Source organism: Rhinatrema bivittatum, chromosome 6 (assembly GCF_901001135.1).
Source record: "Rhinatrema bivittatum chromosome 6, aRhiBiv1.1, whole genome shotgun sequence".
NCBI classification, from domain to species: domain Eukaryota; kingdom Metazoa; phylum Chordata; class Amphibia; order Gymnophiona; family Rhinatrematidae; genus Rhinatrema; species Rhinatrema bivittatum.
Window position 1 is genome coordinate 44355380 of NC_042620.1, and position 20257 is coordinate 44375636.

Below are 20257 nucleotides of genomic sequence, written 5' to 3' on the forward strand. Positions count from 1 at the left end.
AATAGATGAATGGAAGACTTCAGTTTGTAGCTCTGCCAAACTAGTACCTTTTCCAAGAAATAAATATTCTACAATATTTTTTTGGAAACCAGTATCCAACCATATAAAAGTACATTTATACCATTAATAAAAAGATTGTGATTGGGTTTCTCACATACCGCTTATCCATTTTGCTTCTGGATTATGAACAGTGAATTCTTTTCTGAACAGATCTTCCAAAGTCAGTCTTTTTTCTGACGAATTTATAAGCTCGTCTGTAAAAAAAAAAAAAAAAAGAATGATTGGTTCCATAACAAAAAGGTTAATAGAAACCCATTATGTGATATTTTTGTAAGGTACTTAGTATCCTAAAGCAATAAAAACACATATGTTGAAAGTAGGGCTATTATTCATTGCCAGCATGTCAATTACACAATGGGGGGAATCAGCATCCATGGGATTTGGTCAAATCCCATGGACACAGATTTCCTGCTTTTGAGTTTTATCTAGCAGAGATTTCAATGTTCAAAACACTTTAGATAGTATCAGGCTTTCGATTCTCCTCAGTGCCAGCAGAGTTGAGGGGCTTCAACCGCCATCAGAGAATAAGAGCACGTTAAGGGCTTTCTCAAGGGTTCATACACACTACCTATGAACTTTCCATTCATGAAAACTCCAATGAGAACCTGCAAATAAGATAAGATTTTATATGCATAAGAAAATCTATACAAAAATCAGGCAATGATTATGCTTCAACACCATGTTGTTATGGTTGAAACCGAAATACAATGCCATGTTAAATATCCCCATAAGTTTCATATTCTACTGACAAAAACATAAACTTCAATCCAAAATTTATAATTTTGGTGTCTCTGTGAATTCCTTTTCAGCAATATTGCCTAATTATGTATACCGACATTAGCATATTTAATTGCCTTTTAAGTTACCAAATGATGGTACAATGTAAAGGGATTTTTTTTTAATGGTTATCTTTGAAATAGAAACAACATATTTAGGAGCAATTATACATTCCTTGACTTAGTTTTACTCTGCTTTGCTTCAAATAAGTCCCTTGACTATCAACTAAAATTCTGGAAGTAATAGCATAGATAATTTATGTAGACATCACTTGACCTTTTTTTGTTATCCTTGGACACATTTTATAATGAAAAGGAAATCTATATAGTGACAGGAAAAAAAGAAACATACACATTTGACAGCAGAAAAAGACCATATGGCGTATTTAGTCTACCCATCCACATAACAACCAACAAGGACATTGAATTTTATGGTCTGGGAAAACAAATAAGCATGGGGGTAACTTGCAGATGCGACTGTTAACCAATAAGCCTTAAACACATGATGTAACTCCAACATTGGTCTCTGCTTCAATAGCAAGAGATAAGAGATAACAGGGAATTGGACTCAAGACAGTAACCAACAAAGGCCCTGACTTTAACAGTTTGGGAAAATAAGTATGGGGGTAACTTGTATGCCACAGCAGATGCCACCCCCTGATGCTACCATTATAGGGGAGACATGTATAGCGCGGCTGATGCTTCCATAAGCTTGCTGGGCAGACTAGATGAACCATTTGGTCCTTTTCTGATTTATGGTTCCTGATTTATGGTTCACAGTTACAGTTAATTGAGTTTATGAAACTTCTCTTTTAATAGTTTTCCTGTATACTTGTGTTAATGTATTCTGCCTTGAGGCGACTGTTTTAATGTATTTCCGCCCTGGAGGCGACTGTTCAGTTCCTTGTAAACCGGTACGATATGTATTCTTTACAGGAACATCGGTATATAAAAATTAAAAATAAATAAATAAATAAATTTTCTGCTGTCATTTCTATGTTTCTATGTATGTATAACTTACTCAGCTCTATAATCCCTACCACTGTCTCAGAGATCCACTGTGCTTATCCCATGTTTTCTTGAATTTGGATAGTCTCCTTGCCTCCACTACATCCACTGGGAGGCTGTTCAAGCACACCCACCCTTTCTGTATAGAAATACTTCCTTAGATTGCTCCTCAGTCTACCCCCTTTTCACCTTCGTCCCATGACCCTTCATTCTAGTCTCCTTTCTGCTGAAAGAGACCCACCTCAGAGGTATTTAAATGTCTCTATCATATCTCCTATATCTTATTTTTTTCTCTAGTGTATACATGTTTAAGTCTGTCCCATATGCTTTACAATGAAGATCACTGACTATTTCAGTAGCCACCCTGTGAACTGATTCCATCCTGTGTATATCCTTTTGAAGGTGCGGTCTCCAGAACTGTACACAGTATTGCAAATGAGGTGTCACCAGGGACCTATACAGGGGCAATATTACCTCCCTTTCTCTGCTGAACATTCTTCTCCACTACTTAAAGATGCAGTACTGGGGATTATATACATTTCCTTTCTAATACTATTTTTATTTCTATTTACACTTACATACTGCCAATTTTCCCAAAAGGGAACCCAAAGCGAATTACATCGAACAATACAATACAACAATAGGAATCCAGTTAGACTGATAGAAAGCATTTTGTGTTTTGGCAAGGTAGTAAATCTAATTGTAGGGGCATTCAGCTGGGGGTACACCAAGGTTCCTCATAGTCCCCAATCCTTTTTAACATCTTCCTGGTTCCATTATCCGAATATTGTACGAGAGTTTTCTTTTGAAATATTGAAATGCTATACAGATTTTGGCACCTTTGGGGAATGATCAAGAAGAATTGGTTTCCTGTCTTAATCAATGCTTACAAGCAGTGTCTGGTTAAGGAAGAACAAGACGTTTTTGAATTGTTCGAAAAGTGAATTGTTGAGGGTGAGCCCTGGATGGTTATTGAATAATCCAACATGGGGGGGTGTTGAAATTATGCCCCCCCCCCAAAAAAAAGAGGTAAGATCATTGGGTGTTATTTTTGATGATAATTTATTCATGTAGCAAGTATTACATGAGAAACATATGGGAGATTGAAATTGGTTCATCAGTTATGTCCATATTTAGATTTTCTGGCATTGAAAGCATTAACCTATGCATTGATTTTATCATGCATAGATTTTTGCAATGAGTTATACTTGGGTTTGCCTAAGAAAACAATTTGAAAGCTACATTTCAGAACACTGCTGCACACATTATAACGGGGCACTCCAGACAGACTCCAGCTAGACCATTTTTATTGCAACCTCATTGGCTACCAGTAACATCACACTGCAAATTTAAACATATGGGTTTGGTTTTTAAGGCAGTACAAAGAATGGGTTCTTAAAAGTTGAAGGAAAGACTTACATGGTTTGAAGCAAGTAGGAACCTTTTTTGTTCAGTGGGAAATCTTTATTACAAACGCCAGCCTAGATTTACCTGAGATGGTTGAGTTCATTATCCAGCAAAAGTGATATTAAACATGTTTATTGTGTAGTACTGACTGGGTGGGAAGTGTGGGTGAACTAGGGGAGTTCACACTGAAGAATCAGGAAAGTCTCAATGACTATGGAGAAAGATTGGTTGAACTGGTGGAGTATTAATTATTTTCATTTACATGTGCATGTTTTAAAATGTGCTTACTTGCACTAGGCCTACTTTATTTTCATGTGTAAAATATATGTGAATATATTTTTAAAATAAGTAGGAAAAGTATGCTCGTTTGATGCATTGATATACATCAGGGGTGGCAAACTCTTACAGCAAGTCTATCTCATGCATATTCATTGTGGATATCCTAATAATATGGCCTGTTTGTGGCTCTTGAGGACCAGAGTTGGCTACCCCTGATCTACCATATTTTTCGCTCCATAAGACGCACCTGACCATAAGACGCACCTAGGATTCAGAGGGGGAAAATTAAAAAAAAAATGGTGTGCTAAACCGGCTTGTTCCCGGGCGTCTATGCATCTTATGGAGCAAATTGTTTTTTGTCCCCATTTCATTTTCTGGTCTGGGGAGGGCCATTTCTGTCCACTCCCCGGATCAGAAAACTTTTATCGTTCTTTTGTCTGGAAAAAAAATTAAAACAAAACCCCACCCCAACCCTTTAAATTTAATTAACTACAACCCCCCACCCTCCTGACCACCCCCCCAAGACTTGCCAAAAGTCCCTGGTGGGTCATCTTGGTGTGGGACGTCCATTGCTCCTACCATGTGACAGGGGCCAACCAATGGCACTGGTAGCCCCTGTGACATAGTAAGAGCAAAGAGCCACCGGCGCCATTTTGATTACTGGCAGCAGACGGCCCAAGAGCAGGAGATCGCTCCCGGACCCCCGCTGGACCACCAGGGACTTTTGGCAAGTCTTGGGGGGGGTCAGAAGGGTAGGGGGTTGTAGTTAATTATTATTTTTTTTATATTCACTCCATAAGATGCACAGACATTTTCTCCCCACTTTTGGGGGAAAAAAAAGTGTGTCTTATGGAGTGAAAAATGCGGTATGTGGTTTCAATACATTGTATATATTTGCACCTGAGCCTACATATGAACATATGTTGTGGGGTAGAGATACGCATATTTTATAAAACGCTTGCATCTCCTACGTGTGGGTTCTAAAAAACTTGCATACATCTGCTCACGGTCATATACACGTATATGTGCCACCTTGCACATTTTTTAAAATGTTATCCTCCCTGTGTGCACAAATTTTTCCTGAAAAGCTATGCACAGAAATCAAAGCACTCCAAGGAAAGTCTCCCCTTTTTTCGGAAAAACGTCTGCACAAATATGATATACGTGCATAGGTTTAGAAGCATACCAAGCAGGCAATTTTATAAAAGGCCACTTTTGTACATAAAACACTTTTTACACACTCAAATCCCTTCGAAAATTACCCCTGAAATGTGCTGTGTGGAATGAAGCCAAGGAGCGAGTAACCTTGGACAAATGAGAAGAATACAGACAGAGCAAAAAGTACATGCCCTAAAGTCCATTACTAATGATATTCAATTCATATGCATTGCTAAACTACACTTAGATAGTGGTTCTCTCAAATTTAAAACTCAAAGTCTTTTTTTGTCCCGCTAGGAGAAAGTACTAATCTCTAAATGGATGATAACTTTTAGATCCAAGCACATCCTGAGCTAGATTAACTTAAAGAGGACTTCCTATCTACTGCTGGGAACATTTGTATTATGCCACTGGTAGCAGAGCAGTCAGTGATGTTAACATGTTTCCCCATTACCAATGCTGAGGTGGATAGGTTGATATCACTGCTCTACTCCTGAATAAAAAGTATGAATTCTTCAAGATATAATACTGTGCAATCTTCCAGGATCTAAACCATATTGTCATCCATGAAGGGGACCTTTCACCTGAGTGAACAAGTAGCTGCCATGAATTCTAATCAGGAAAATTTCCCCTTGAAACCTCTTTCTGTCTTACAAATGTCTCTGCAAGTCTGTGTGAAGTGCAGAGTTCCACATGGGTGAGATTTGTGATATCACATCTGTATAATTATGGCGTTTCAATTACAGTACGTGGTTCTAGACAATTAGATCACTGAGCTTCACAATTCCATTTCATAGTACACCATTTGTCACAAACATAGTATCACATAATTAAGAATAATTGAATGATTTCTAGGAGCAATAAAAAGCTCAAATGGTAAATTATACCGCACACTGAACCATACAGGGTTCTGCAGCTACTCAGCAGATTTCCTTATGCCATTACTGTATTATAGTGTAGCAAAAATACTAGACAAATGAAATATTATTTTGTAAATGTATAGAAGTAATGGTCTTCTTTATACATAACCAAAATGTATGTGATGTAATATAGTGAAAAAATTGTTATTGCTAATTATTTAAACTATTAAATAAATTCTGAAAAACTTAGTAAAGAGTGGAATTCCAATTTAAATCAAGGAATATTTCTTCAAGGTCTCGCACTGAGTGTTGAACAGGTGACTTGCCTCAAAATCTCCAGGTTTGAAGTTCTATACCTTAGTCATTGTGTTAAACAAGGGATTAATGAATCATTGCAAGGAGGAAGGACACAAAAGTTCAGCAATGTCCATAGAATTGAAATGCAAGATTTGTATTATATTGTGCACAAGCAAGCAGAGAGTTCAATTGTCAGCATCAAACTGAAAAAGTTATGTCAATAGATTCATGGTCACCCGACAAGGGGCGTCTTTCGAAGAGACTGCGTTGGGTGGGAACCCACAAGTAGTTGAAAAATCATCTAAACTAAGAGAGTAGCAGGTTGAGTGAGCTGAGACCCCAAGGTGGAGATGTAAGGACATTTCATAACAAAGCTCTGTTAGCATTCCTCTGCCTGCTCCGCAGCCTTTCTCCAATCTGCCTAAAAGACTCAATAGCAAAATGTTCTTCCCAAACTGACTTTATCTGCCTCCCTCTAGAACTGGATTTTCTTCTAGAAACACTTCTCTTAAAGCATTGTTATGAAATTTCCTTACATCTCTGCCTTGGGGACTCAGCTCACTCAACCTGCTACTCTCTTAGTTTAGATGGTTTTTCAACTACTGAAAGGTTTTAATGATGCACAATCAACAAACCTCTGTTGGAAACAAATCAGTAAAACTAGGGGTCACGATATGAAACTCCAGGGAGGACGACTGAGAAACAATGTCAGGAAATATTTCTTCTTCACGGAGAGGGTGGTGGATTTCTGGAATGCCCTTCCGGAGGAGGTGGTGAAGACAGAAATAGTGAAAGATTTCAAAGGGGCATAGGATAAACACTGTGGATCCCTAAAGGCTAGAGGATGGAAATGAGGAAAAGAGTACATGGGGGTAACTTGCTGGAGTGGTGGTTACTACCCTTAACCAATAAGTCTTCATACTGTTGATGCAATTCCATTATTGCTCTCGGCTTTAACAGCAGGGGGAAAAGAGAAAAGGGGGAATTAGTTTCAGACAGCAACCAACAAGGACATTAAATTTTACAGTCTGGGAAAACAAATAAGCATGGGAGGAACTTGCTGATGCTTTTGTTACTACCCTTATCCAATAAGCGTTATACTTGTGATGCAGCTCCAACATTGCTCTCTTCTTCAAGGGCAAGAGGTAACAGCAAATTGGACTCAGAAAGCAACCAAAAAGGGCTCTGACTTTGATGGTTTAGGAAACTAAGTATGGGGGTGAATTGTATGGTGAGGCAGATGTTACCATTATGCGGAAGACCTGTATGGTGCAGCTGATGCTACCATAAGCTTGCTGGGCAGACTGGATGGACCGTTTGGTCCTTTTCTGCCATCATTTCTATGTTTCTATGTAAGTGTTTACAGTACATACTAAGGTCCATATTGAGTTACTGTCTGGATAGCAAAATGAGCCAGATAAACAACAGGTTAACTTTGGAGGTATATTCAATAGTCCAGCTGCAGTATTGAATACAGCCAGCTTTCTTAAAGTTAGCCAGATAGCTAGCTAACTCTAGGACAGCTCTTTTGTGTAACTAGACTTACCCAGATAAGTTATCACATGATAGGATCAAAGGCCAGTTTGAATGCCTTTGAAATTTCGCATTGACAGGGTTCAGAGCTAGGGAGCACTCCTGACCTCCATTAGCCCACCACAGATTATTTTAAAGGTACAGTGGGGCCTGGGGTGAATATTCAGCTGCCCCTCCCAGACCACCGGGGCCTGTTTTCAAGGGTGGGTGGGGCCCAGAAGCCTCCAGAAATGTTTCCTTTTGTTGGGAGTTGGGGCCTAGGGATTAGTAACTTTGGGGGGGGGCTTTTATTGGGATGGGGACTTGTCTTTTATTGGGGGGCATTTTCTGACAAATGGGAGAGATTAGCGGGCCGATGCAGTAAAGTGCGCTCAGGCTGATATCCCCTGTTTGGCCGCGCATTTTTGACGTGCTATTTTTACCCCTTATACCCCAAAACTAATAGCGCCCGCAACATGCAAATGCATGTTAATGGGCCTATTAGTCATTCTCGCGTGATCAGAAAGGAAAATATGCGGCTTGGCTGCGAAAGGTAGGAGTTAATTTCGGCCGGCACCGGGAAAGCGATATTAAGTCGGAGGCCTCAAAAGTAAAAAAAAAAAATTTTAAATAAAAAATAAAACATGTAAAATCTGCCCACGGCCCACAGGTTGGAAGACGGACGCTCAATTTTGCCGGCGTCTGTTTTCCGAACCTGTGGCTGTCAGCGGGTTCGAGAACCGACGCCAGTAAAATTGAGTGTCGGCTGTCAAACCCGCCGACATCTGCCGCTTCTGTCAAAAAGGAGGTGCTAGGGACACTAGCATGTCCCTAGCACCTCCTTTTATCGCGGGCCCTCATTTACATATTTTTCTTACTGAATTGCATGCCCAGGAGAGTGGCTTGGGCACGCGTCGGGAGAGCGGGCGCTCGCCGGCTCTCCCGTGGGTTTTTCTATATTGGCCTAGGTTAGGGGCACAGGAAGTTGCTGTGCACTTTTCAAACTATTTATTTTGGTGGTTGCCACTTCCACTCTAGGCAGTAGAGAAGAGGGCAGGTGTCTAAACATCCCCCCAGGATCATTTTTGCACTTTGGAGAAACAGTTCATACTAAAAGAACAGTTCTGAAAAACTCAATATGCCTTTCCTCATTCAGCTTTATCCAAATTATGCCTGCTAGGGATATTATTAATAAAGAATTGATTGCTGGTCTCTGTAATTGGGCTATTCTTGTGCATGCTTTTCTATAACACCTCTTTATTACAGAACTTGTCAACTGTCTAATCAGTGCCAGTATTGGAAATGGAAGCTGGACATTTGGATGAAAAAGTAAAAAGTCAATTTAGTATTAGTGAGCGTGCGGAAAGGTTGTAATCCGTCACAACCAATGGCAGAGAGGATGATGAATGTTGCGGAGGAGAATGCTCTGGCACGAATCGGCTTACATAATTGGCTTTCATGACATGTTATTCCATTTGTATTTTATACTAATGTGCGTGGGTTTCACAATAGTTTGTGTTGGGGTTTTTTTTGGTTTTCTTTTATGGGAAACATGCTCACTATTTAGCACTACTGAATCAAAGCTTTATATCCAGACATCAAAAACGGCATCTTTAAACTGAAAAAGCAAAACAATATCTGGTCTTCTTACGAAGGGGGTTGCTCTACATGGAGCAATTACAGAGGAACCTCTATTAGAGAAATTTACTAAAATGCAAAATTTGACACCTGCCATATGTCCTGCTATTATCAAAACGTGCACAGTTCTACCCTTCAGCCTCCCTAATATATCCTGGAAAGAAAAAGTAAATGCCAAGAAAAATAATGAAAGAAAATAACTTTCTCCAGCGTACAGGTGAACTTCAGGAGACTTGAAGAGGAGGGAACATTCTTGGAGCAGGCATCACCAGAGGATGCAGAGCCTGTACTATCTTACGATGAGGATCCTCGAGGTGTTCATCTGAATCAACAGATGCATAAATATAGCAAACCCATAGGGCTACGAACATCTACCAGGAATGCATGCTTCATTCTGCACTGATAGTCCACAACAAAGCTGCATAGATAATATTGGATTTATTTCCCCACTATTTTATAAAACATTTATAGCATATCGGAGGACAAAAACATTCTAAAAGACCATTTTGAAAGTTTTTTACACATGCAAATAGTGATCTATGTACATAAATTGTTTATGTGAAAATTGCTTTCCACTCCATATGGCTAAAATTTAGGGATGTGCCTTCACAGAAACGAAGAGAACGTTTTAACAAAGTTTCCCATTTCATTTTTAAAACAAAACAAAAGAAAAACAAATTCCTTTTTTCTTTTGTTTCAAGAAGCCACCAACCCCAGACATAATCCCCACAACCAACACTGGAAAAAAAAAAAAAAAAAACAGCCAGCATGGCTAAAGTTTAAAAATTGAAGATTTCCCTTTTAGAGCCCTCCCTCTCCCTCCCCCTCCCCCACCCCAAAGATTCCCCTTACCCCAACCCTGAGTCTGTAGAAATCCAGCCCCTGTACCTCCATAAAACAAAATGGTTCTGGCTGACACCATTTTTAAGAAGGGACCAGGAGGGGCAGGAGTGCCTGGAGACCCCTCCTGCCAGTTTGAATTTCTAAAGGCTCACAGATGGGGTCAGGTGCTCTGGGGAGTTGGGAAAAGTCCTGAAGAGATCTTCCATTCAATTTTTGCCTTGCTTGCAACTTATTTCTGGCAGGGGAGGGGGGGACCCTTTCATCTGTATTTTGTTTTGTTGTCTATTTCATTCGGGTTTTTTGTTCCAATTAAAATAAACAAAATAAACCAGAAGCCAAAAATTAAAAAACAAAAAAACAAACTAAAATGAAAAGGAAAACAAATTTTAAAGTGTAAGTGTGCACCTCTACAAATAATATGCAGTTCATCCATAATGGACGTACTTTTAGAAACATTTAAAGGAAGAATTCCCAGGGGTGTATTGGGAGGGATCTGGAAATAATGTGGATAGAATACATTTTCCGGTTGACATGCATTGTTTTCGGTAAAAAAACATACCCATACAGAACGCAGGTGCAAAGTACCTGCAGCAAGATTCAAATTGAAAGGATGTGCCTATTTTCTCTTTGAAACTGGGAGTAAAGATCATTGGAAAATGCGTGTACTGACCTTCTCCCAAAGTGAATAGGTTGGAAAAGTTACCCCAACGCACAATAAAGCTCTGGAATTTGTTGCCAGAGGATGTGGTTAGTGCAGTTAGTGTAGCTGGGTTCAAAAAAGGTTTGGATAAGTTCTTGGAGAAGTCCATTAACAGCTATTAATCAAGTTTACTTAGGGAATAGCCACTGCTATTAATTGCATCAGTAGCATGGGATCTTCTTAGTGTTTGGGTAATTGTCAGGTTCTTGTGGCCTGGTTTGGCCCTCTGTTGGAAACAGGATGCTGGGCTTGATGGACACTTGGTCTGACCCAGCATGACAATTTCTTATGTTCTTATGTTCTTATATAAAATGGATGTCACAATGCCTCTGTATTTCTCCATGATGAGACCGCATCTTGAATACTGTGTGCAATTCTGGTCGCCGCATCTAAAAAAAAAGTTGCACTGGAGAAAGTGCAGAGAAGGGCAACCAAAATAATAAGGGGCATGGAACGGCTCCCCTATGAGAAAGGCTAAGGAAGTTAGGGCAGTTTGGAGAAGAGATGACTGAGTGGGAATATATATAGAGGTCTACAAAATCATGAAAGGACTTAAACATGATAGTGTAAATTGGTTATTTACTCTCTCAGATAATAGAAGAACTAAGGGGCACTCTGTGAAGTTAGCAAGTAGCTCATTTAAAACAAATCAAAGAAAATTATTTTTCACACAGTTAAGCTCTAGAATTCATTGCCAGAGGATGTGGTTATAGCAGTTAGTGTAACTGGGTTTAAAAAAGGTTTGGATAACGTCCTAAAGGAAAAATCCATAAACTACTATTAATTAATAAGCAATAATAGCTTGAGATCTATCTAATGTTTGGGTACTTGCCAGGTTCTTATGGCCTGGATTGGGGGTTTTTTTTTTCTAATTCTGCATTATATTGTGTTTGTATCAAAATAGCATGCTTGTTAAACACAGATGCACTTGTAATTAAAATAAATGCTTGGAGGTTTATATTTAAAAGTTTTATCTGGTTAACTTTGGGAGTTAGCTGGACAAATCTGTGAGGCTAAAATTGTCCCCCATTGAGCGGGTATATTTTTTCCAGGTAAACCATTATCCACACAAAATTTGCCTGTATAGAGAGAGGCAGAGGTTGAGGTATTCCCAGTCTGTGTTTACTCTTTAGCTGAATAGATAAAATTAGTTGGGTAAGTCTGGTCATGTGTGATAACTGTCCTAAAGTTAGCTGGCTAACTTCATCTGGGTATATTCAGCGGCAGAAGTATCTAGATTAGTGCCACTAAATATCTGTCTAAAGTTAACAGGTAAGTGTCCCACTCACCAGCCTGCAGAGTATCTACCTCTTCTTAATGCATTTGGGGGCTGATGCATAGAGTGTGCTCAGCCGAGCGCACTCTTTAACCCGCAGCTGGACGCGGGCTGTGTAGGCGCTACCTAATCCCCTTATGCAAATTATTGCTCTGGTGTCATGTGAAGTTTAAGTCATGATGTTGGACTTATGACTCATGATACAACAAAGGGAAAGAATAAAGGCCAAAGTCTAACTTAAGATGATTTATCGTCAAATCTAGCCATTAAGATAGTTGATTGAAAATAATCCCAAATGAGGCCAGCTAAACTTTAGCTGGCTACACTTGGGTGCTCTGTAGAAAATTAGCCAGCTGTCCTGTCCCGTCTAACTGGCTTCAGACCATTAGAACGGGGGACAAGGGTCAGTCAGCCCTGGGATCCCCTCTCCTATCTTCCATTCAGGCATGGATTTATCAATAGACACACTAGGTCTGTGCCTAGGGTGGCAAAACTCTGGTGGCAGCCGCTTCCTTCCAGCCTTACTGAATCTCACTCAGATGAAAACAGCTCTCTCTGTCCTTATCCGGCTGCAGGGAACAGGAAAGGAGGGAGTGAACCTGGAGTGAGTGAGTGAGTGTGAGTGTATGTAAGAGGGGAAGAGGAGGAGGGATAAAGAGGGACAATGTTTGTGTGAGTGAGAGAGAGAAGGGACTGGTGCCAGCCAGGGCCGGTGCAAGTTTGTTAGGTGCCCTAGGCGAAACTTACAGCCTGCTGCCCCCCCCCCCCCCCCATGGTCACACCCTCCTTACACACAAATAAAATTATGCATTTATAATAATTTAACATAAACAATAAAATTAAGAAATATTAATTATCAATAGAGGAAAATCATACTAACAAAAAGAATATTTCATAACAGCTGACGAATAGAACAACATCCAGTAATTTAAAAGTCATACACATACCAATAAACTATTTAAAAACAACAGACACATCAGAGAGCACCCGATAATTAAAAGTAATACAGAAAAGAATTCCCCTACTGTCCGTACCTGGGATCTGCCCCAAGATTGATGTGGATTAGCAGAGGAGAGGAGAGGGGTTGTTGCTCATAAACTTTATTCTCTCTCTCATATGTATACACATTTGCTCTCTCATACATACAGACATATGCCCTCTCATACAATCACACACACACTCAGACATGCTTTCTCTCCCATATATGCACACACACACACAGACTTGCTTTCTCTCTCATATATGCATACATACAGACATGTCCTCTCATGCATGCCACACATACCCTCATACATGCACACTCACACACCAACAAGACCTCTCTCTCAATAATGCACAACATAGACATGTCCTCTCATACATGCCCACACACATACCCTCATACATGCACACTCACACAGAGACTTGCTTTCTCTCTCATATATGCATACACACAGACATGTCCTCTCATGCATGCCCACACATATCCTCATACATGCACACTCACACAGAGACTTGCTTTCTCTCTCATACATGCATGCACACCAACAAGACCTCTCTCTCAATAATGCATATCATGGACATTCCCTCTCATACATGCACACGAACCTGCTCTCTCACTCACTTCCCCTCCCCTGGCAGCTCAAGGCTGGTTCTTCAGCCCCCGCAGCCCGCAGTGCTTTTCCTCTTTCTTCAGCCTGCGGGGGCTGGTACTTCTCTGCCTCCTGCACAGCTTCCTAGAGCCGAGCAGGAACCGGAGCCGACGTTACAACTTCCTGAGTGGGCAAGGCCACGCTGATCGGCTGCTGCTGCTCTTCCTGCTCTTCACTGCAGGACAGCCTGGGCCAGTGCCGCATCTTCTTGGAGCGAGGAATTGCTCTTCTTCTTCCCGCCTATGTTGGCATTGTGGAACCTCCCGTCCTTCCTACAGTTTCTGGAATATCGCCTCCAACCCCTAATCCTACATCCTCCTTCTTCTGATCCTCATCCTACCCCTTTCTTCCTCCTCTCCCCCATCCCAGAGTCCCAATCCTCCCTGTCTTCCCTCTCTTCCTCAATAACCCCCACCTCCTCCCCTCCCTGTCCACAGCCCTCCCTCCATCCCCAGTTCTCTCTTTTCACTCCCCAATCTGCAGTTCCTGTCTTCTCACCCACTCTTTTTCCTCTCCCTCCCATCCGAGATCTCCTCCCTATAGTGATACTTAAGATCACTTTATTTCATGCAATAAAAGCAAAATAAATCCTATAGACGCAAGCAAGTTTGAAAAACAAATTTTTATAATATAATATAAAAGATGGAAATGGATGCCAATGTACTTCAGAATTTTCCAAGTCCTGCTGCATTCACCTGTAGCCTGTGACTTACATCTTCTTCCTGTTGTCTGACCTTCTTGGGAAGAGGAGTGAGGGGGCGACAGTACCAACAGTGCCTAGGGGTGGCAAAAACCTAAATCCATCACTGCTTCCACTGGGCGGACCTCCCTCTCCCAAAGAGCCCCCTATTTGCCAAATTATCCCCCCTCCACTACTGCCACCCCCCCCCCCCCCCACCCCCGGATCACGCAAAATGACCCCAGCCAAGCTGGGAGGAAAGGCTTTCAGTCCTCCTGGCTTTGCATCTAGTATTGTTATAACAGACGTTGGATGCCAAATCAGGAGAACCGAAAGCCTAAGAAGAAAGGACATTATTTGAAAGGTGGTCTGCATCTTAAGGTCTGCAGTATAGGCCAACCTAAAAGAGAGCTGGGCAAGTGGAACCTTCTAGGGCAATACAAGTGCTTCCAAAGAGAGATGTCAATTCTAGGCATCCCTCCTATGGACTCCTGCAGGAAGCTAGAAAACGAGACCCCTAGAGGGTTCTGAACATCAGCTCAGGGGTTTCCCACAAGAGGCCTTTTTTGTTTTTACAGAGATATTTTCACAAGGCAGGGTTCCAGATTATTTAGGAGTGCATGCTGATGTTGCATGATCATTACACTTGTATTATATTTATTACGCTGGTTATTTGCTAGGCTACCTAATTAGCTACTGGATTACTTCTGTGATTTTTAGTGGCCTATAAAGGAAGCTATGTGATAAAATGTATTTCAATATTGTATTAGTAAAAGATTCATTTCCTCATTTGTTTTTTTTGTTTGTTTGTTTCAAGTTCTTCTTTGAAATTGCACATATAATATTTTTAAAAAAAGGATGGACGGACCAACTTTAAATGTGCACATTTGGCTAATAAACCACAGAAGAAAAATATATTTTTATTTATTTTTATTTTAAGTTTTTCTATACCGGCATTCGCGATGAGTATCGCATCATGTCGGTTTACAATTAACAAGTGAAGAGGTAACAAGAGGTCATAAATAACAATAAATAACATAAATTAAAAAGGTAGTAGTAATAGTAACAATATACAAGTGAAAGTTAAGGGTTGCAGTTACAATAAAACAAGGTAGTAATATAACTTGGAACAGAGAAAAGAAGCTGGGGTTTTTAACTAGATACATATGATAAATATATGCATATCAATGCATTTGAGGTAATAACGAATTGCCCTAATGCTGTGGAGTTAATTGCTATGTTAAGGTAAGCATTATATTTACCATATAATGCTCATAACTTTCCTTTAGATGAGTTCCAGCCCATCTGTTCAAATGCATGTTTTTACTCAAATGAAATGCATTCCCGACACTCATTTGCTGCTGCTACTACTACTTATTTTCATAGTGCTACTAGATATGTATTTTGTTTAGTTTGAGGGGGAAAGAATCCGAGATTTGCTCTGTGTAACAAGAGAGATGATTGAAGCAGAGGCACAGACTTCTCTTTCTGTAAAAGATGCGCATGAAAATTTAATTTAATCCAAACAGAATTAAATTCAGCTTGCAATTCAAAACGTTTGCAAGCTTTTTTCCACTTTCATTCTCCTTTGTAGAGCAGCAATGATATGCATGCAGAAAAAAGCAAAAGAAAATGTTTCATCTTGCCAAATTCACTGGCACTGTAAAACTGTAAATGTCAGCCTGCAAAGAACTTCCCTCTTTCAAATGCACGTCAAAATAATCATATAATAGGCACAATAAGATACAATGAACAATGAAATATCAGCAAAAGCAGAAGATGAATGGTATAGAGATATTGACACAAATAGATAGAGAGATATATTTAGGACCAGATGTACTAAAGGATTTTTCCCATTTTGTGCGTATGCTTACAGGCAAGTTCTAAAACGAGCGCGTATACTGGCGTGCGAGTGGAGCTATGCTTGAACTTTTAATTATGTGCTTGCTTGCACACACATGATTTAAAATATGCCTACTGTGTGCAACTCTGCTCCTAATTTTAAGAGGTTACTCAAGCAAACCTCCTTCATGTTATCTCCCATAGAACTTTGCCGGCTTAAATGCGCATATACAAGCGGGTTTTAAAACACCCTTGCACGAGAGGCAGTCCCAGTTTTCCCAATCAGTCCACAGTTTGCCCAGTCAACCCCTCTCCCTGTCGTGTAAGCCCAAGAACATGAGAGCTGCAGACTGGCTCCTCATCAGGAGCTGCAGTAAAGTTTTGTGGCTAACCAACCACTGCACGCTGAGGCCTTTCGGTTTAAAAATACGGGAGTTACGTGCATAACTGTTAGCCCCACCCCAGAACACAGCAATGACCCGCCTCCAACTCCACCCCCCTTTTTCTTTTCAAATTTCATACGCGTGTTATTTCCGGCTTTTAAAATATTCATCGCTTGCCCGCAGCCCAGATACTCAGGTACGTGGGCATTTTAAGGCGAGCAGCACTTTAAATTGACCCCTTAGGGCAGGGGTCAGGAACCTTTTTGGCTGAGAGAGCCATAAACGCCACATATTTTAAAATGTAATTCCATGAGAGCCATACAATATGTTTAAAACTAAATACAAGTAAATGTGTGCATTTTATGTAAGATCACACTTTTAATGTACAATAAGTCTCTGAAAATATTACACCAGGCCTTAAGACACCAATACATACATCTCCTATTAGGAAAACGGACCAAGTCAGGCTGCTATAGAGTCCTACACAGAAACAACACGCCAGCAGAAAACCTCACCTGAATCACGTGCTGTCCCTCACCTAACATAGAATAAAGAGACCAAAACGCATAACAAGAAGCATGCAGAAAAAACTGAATTGGAAACTGCAACAAGCCAGAGTCTCTGTATGCAGTGTAACAAAGGAAAAAAGAAACATCACCCATCCTTATAAAACAAATCAAGAAATATAAAATCATCAGCATTAAAACTGTACTAACAAAAAGAACATATTTCGAAACAGCTGATGAGTGGAATATCCAATAACTAAAAACTCATAAAACATTTCCAGATACCAACAAAATATTTCAAAATAGCAGACACAAAGATCCAGTAATGAAAAATAATAAGGATACAAAAATTTTTTTGCTCTGCATACCTGGGAACGTTTGATATCCAGGTGTCCTGAGATTGTTCTGAATTAGCAGGAGGCGGGGTGGTTTGCTTGGAACTTTCTCCTCTCTCTCAGTCACTTACCAGCGCTCTCTCTCACACTGGCTCTCAATGACACACCTATACACACATGCTCTCAGTACTCACATATACCCATGCTTTTTCTCTCTCACTTATATAGGCTCTTAATTACACATTTACACACATGCTGTCTATCTTTTCACGCTTACACACACACACACAGGCTTTCAATCACACACATTTCTCTCACACACAGACTCTCATTCACATGCTTACAAACATGTCCTCTCTTTCTCTCATTTACACACAGGCTCTCAATCACATACTCACATGCTCCCTCACCTAAATCAGCTCTCAATCACACACAGACACACATGGTCTCTCTCTCTCATTGAAACAGAGGCTCTCAATCACATACTCCATCACCTAAACCAGCTGTCAATCAGACACAGACACACATGATCTCTCTCTTACTTATACACACAGGCTCTTAATCATACATACACATGATTTCTCTCACACACAAAGGATCTCAATCATACACACATACTCTTTCACACAAACAGGTTTTCAATCACAAACTTACACATACAGGTTCCCAATGGTAAACTTACATTCATGCTCTCTCTCACAGGCAGGCTCTCAATCACAGACATACTCTCTTTCACATATATAGGCTCTCAATCATTCACATACATGCAATCTCTCACTCACACACACAGGATCTCAAACACACATGCTTGCTCGCTCATTCACTATCACTCTCCCCCACCCCCACCCCGGGAACTCGCGGCAGCAGCAGCAGCCTCTTCCCAACGCTAACCTCCTTCATTTTCAGCCCTCGCGGAGGCGAAGGCGGAGTCCCATCGGTCGCGGTTGAAACTCTTCATTTTCCTCCGAGCCGCGCTGCAGTCTTCTTCCCGTCGGACATTAGCGTGGCCTCTTCTTCCCGCGCAGGCACCCGATGCTCACCACTTCCTCTACCGGGCCGCAGGAAGAAGAGAGCACGCCGGTGCGCTCTCTTCTTCCCGCGGCCCGGAAGAGGAAGTGGTGAGCATCGGGTGCCTGCGCGGGAAGACTCCCGCGCAGGCACCCGATGACTCCAGCGCTGGCACCCGGCTGACACCCGATGACTCCCGCGCAGGCACCCGGCTGACTCCAGTCGTGCCGCTGACTCTCTCTTCTCCTCCCCCCCCCCCCCCGCGGCCCAGAAGAGGAAGTGGAGAGCATCGGGTGCCTGCGCGGGAAGAAGAGACCACGGTCTCTTCTTCCCGCGCAGGCACCCGATGCTCTCCACTTCCTCTTCCGGGCCGCGGGGGGGGGGGAGGGAGGGAGGAGAAGAGAGCACGCCGGTGCCGCTGACTCCAGCTGTCCTGCCGCGTTCCGCCCGGGCTGACAGCATTTTAAGCCCGGGCGACGGAGGACCGGGGAGCAGCTGGGTCAGCGGGGAACCGCGAAGTGTGGCGACACTTGTCCGCGAGCCAGATGCAGCCCTCAATAGAGCCATATCTGGCTCGCGAGCCATGGGTTCCCGACCCCTGCCTTAGGGCATTAAACCTAGATCATATAGACATCAAAACTATTCTTAATAGTTTTTTTGAAATACAGTTCTCAAATTGTGAAGGCTATTTTTATTCTACTTTGGGTGCCCCATCCCTGTGATCACAGGAATCGCTAACGGATAATAAACCCTTCATGAATCCCGTTTTTATTTTGGTCACATGCAATCCCATGGCTGCAGACACACATACTCCCAGTCCTCCAACACGGAAGAGGCAGGGCCACCCCACTCCAAGCATTCTCCACCCCTCCCCTTGGGAGGGAAACCCTCTGCCTCCAGAATCAGCCCACACCCATGGTTTAAAAGGGATTTGAGCTCTGATGCCCTTCCCTCCCGCAACCCTGAGCATCAAGGGAACTCCAAGCCCCTAGATCCCCGCGTATCTTCTCTGGCACTCCAGAATATCCCCAAGGGCAAGAGCGATGCCAAATGACTCCTGCCCTACTGGTGCAGAAACTCTAAATGATGCCAGCTGATCTGGCTTCCTTTACCCCATTCACGAGAGAAGTATAGTTATTTTTTTGATTTATTGTTTAGGTACAGTTAACTTTCAAAGGCTTATCACAGATTGTGAAGTTTATCACGATCCACAGTATGCCTTTTAACTTTAATGAACTGCAGCTCATTAAGAAAATGCCATACTGGGTCAGACCAAGGGTCCATCAAGCCCAGCATCCTGTTTCCAACAGTGGCCAATCCAGGCCATAAGAACCTGGCAAGTTTCCATTGCCTTGGCCTAAAGTTTTTAGGGTTCTGGGCTAGTCTTGCGTGGCCATTAGCCATAACACATGCTAATCTGATTTTAACACGTGTTAAGCACTGAATTAGGTGTTTGACACATGTTATTGCATTGGTGCCGCTCAGCATGATAAAGGAGTTTTAGTTTCAGTGTGCATTACATCTTTAAGGTGTTCATGATGGCTTGCCAGGCCACCTTTTGCAGAGAATACCTTTCTTCCCTGAGAAAATATTGAGTGCTCACAGCTGAGAGGAGCTTTATGCCTTTTAAAGCCAGGATGTGCAAGGAAGACTGGAAGCCTATACAAATCCTCACACACACACACACACACAGACACACACACACACACACACACACCCAGTCCTATCACACCGCACTTCCTGCAATCTCATCACTTCCACAGAAAGGTCTCATTTCAGTTAAAATTAACTGAGCCTTACCCTATTACTTGGAATTTACAGCCCCTCGGTGTTCTCCTAACTGTTGTGAGCTGAACCAGTTGGCAAATTAAGTTCTAAACTGCCCATCTACTCTGCACACCTGCTAGCCATGATGAATTAGTATCCTGCTGCTGAGCATAAAATGCCACCAGGCAAAATGCAGCTTCCACTTTCACATTCTCAATTTGCAGACTCCTATGGCTGAATCACAGCCACACCTAGTTACTGAGGAAATTGGATATAACCAAGGAACGGGGGA

At 41.7% G+C, this 20257-nt stretch overlaps 1 protein-coding gene across 1 annotated transcript in view; it reads right to left on the reverse strand.

Moving 5' to 3' along the window:
• DPP10 (dipeptidyl peptidase like 10) overlaps positions 1-20257 on the reverse strand; it is a 1181383-nt gene that overhangs the window by 881725 nt on the left and 279401 nt on the right. The window contains exon 3 of the mRNA XM_029605348.1: positions 159-254. Coding sequence (XP_029461208.1) covers positions 159-254 — 96 coding nt within the window. The remainder of the gene's footprint in view (positions 1-158; positions 255-20257) is intronic.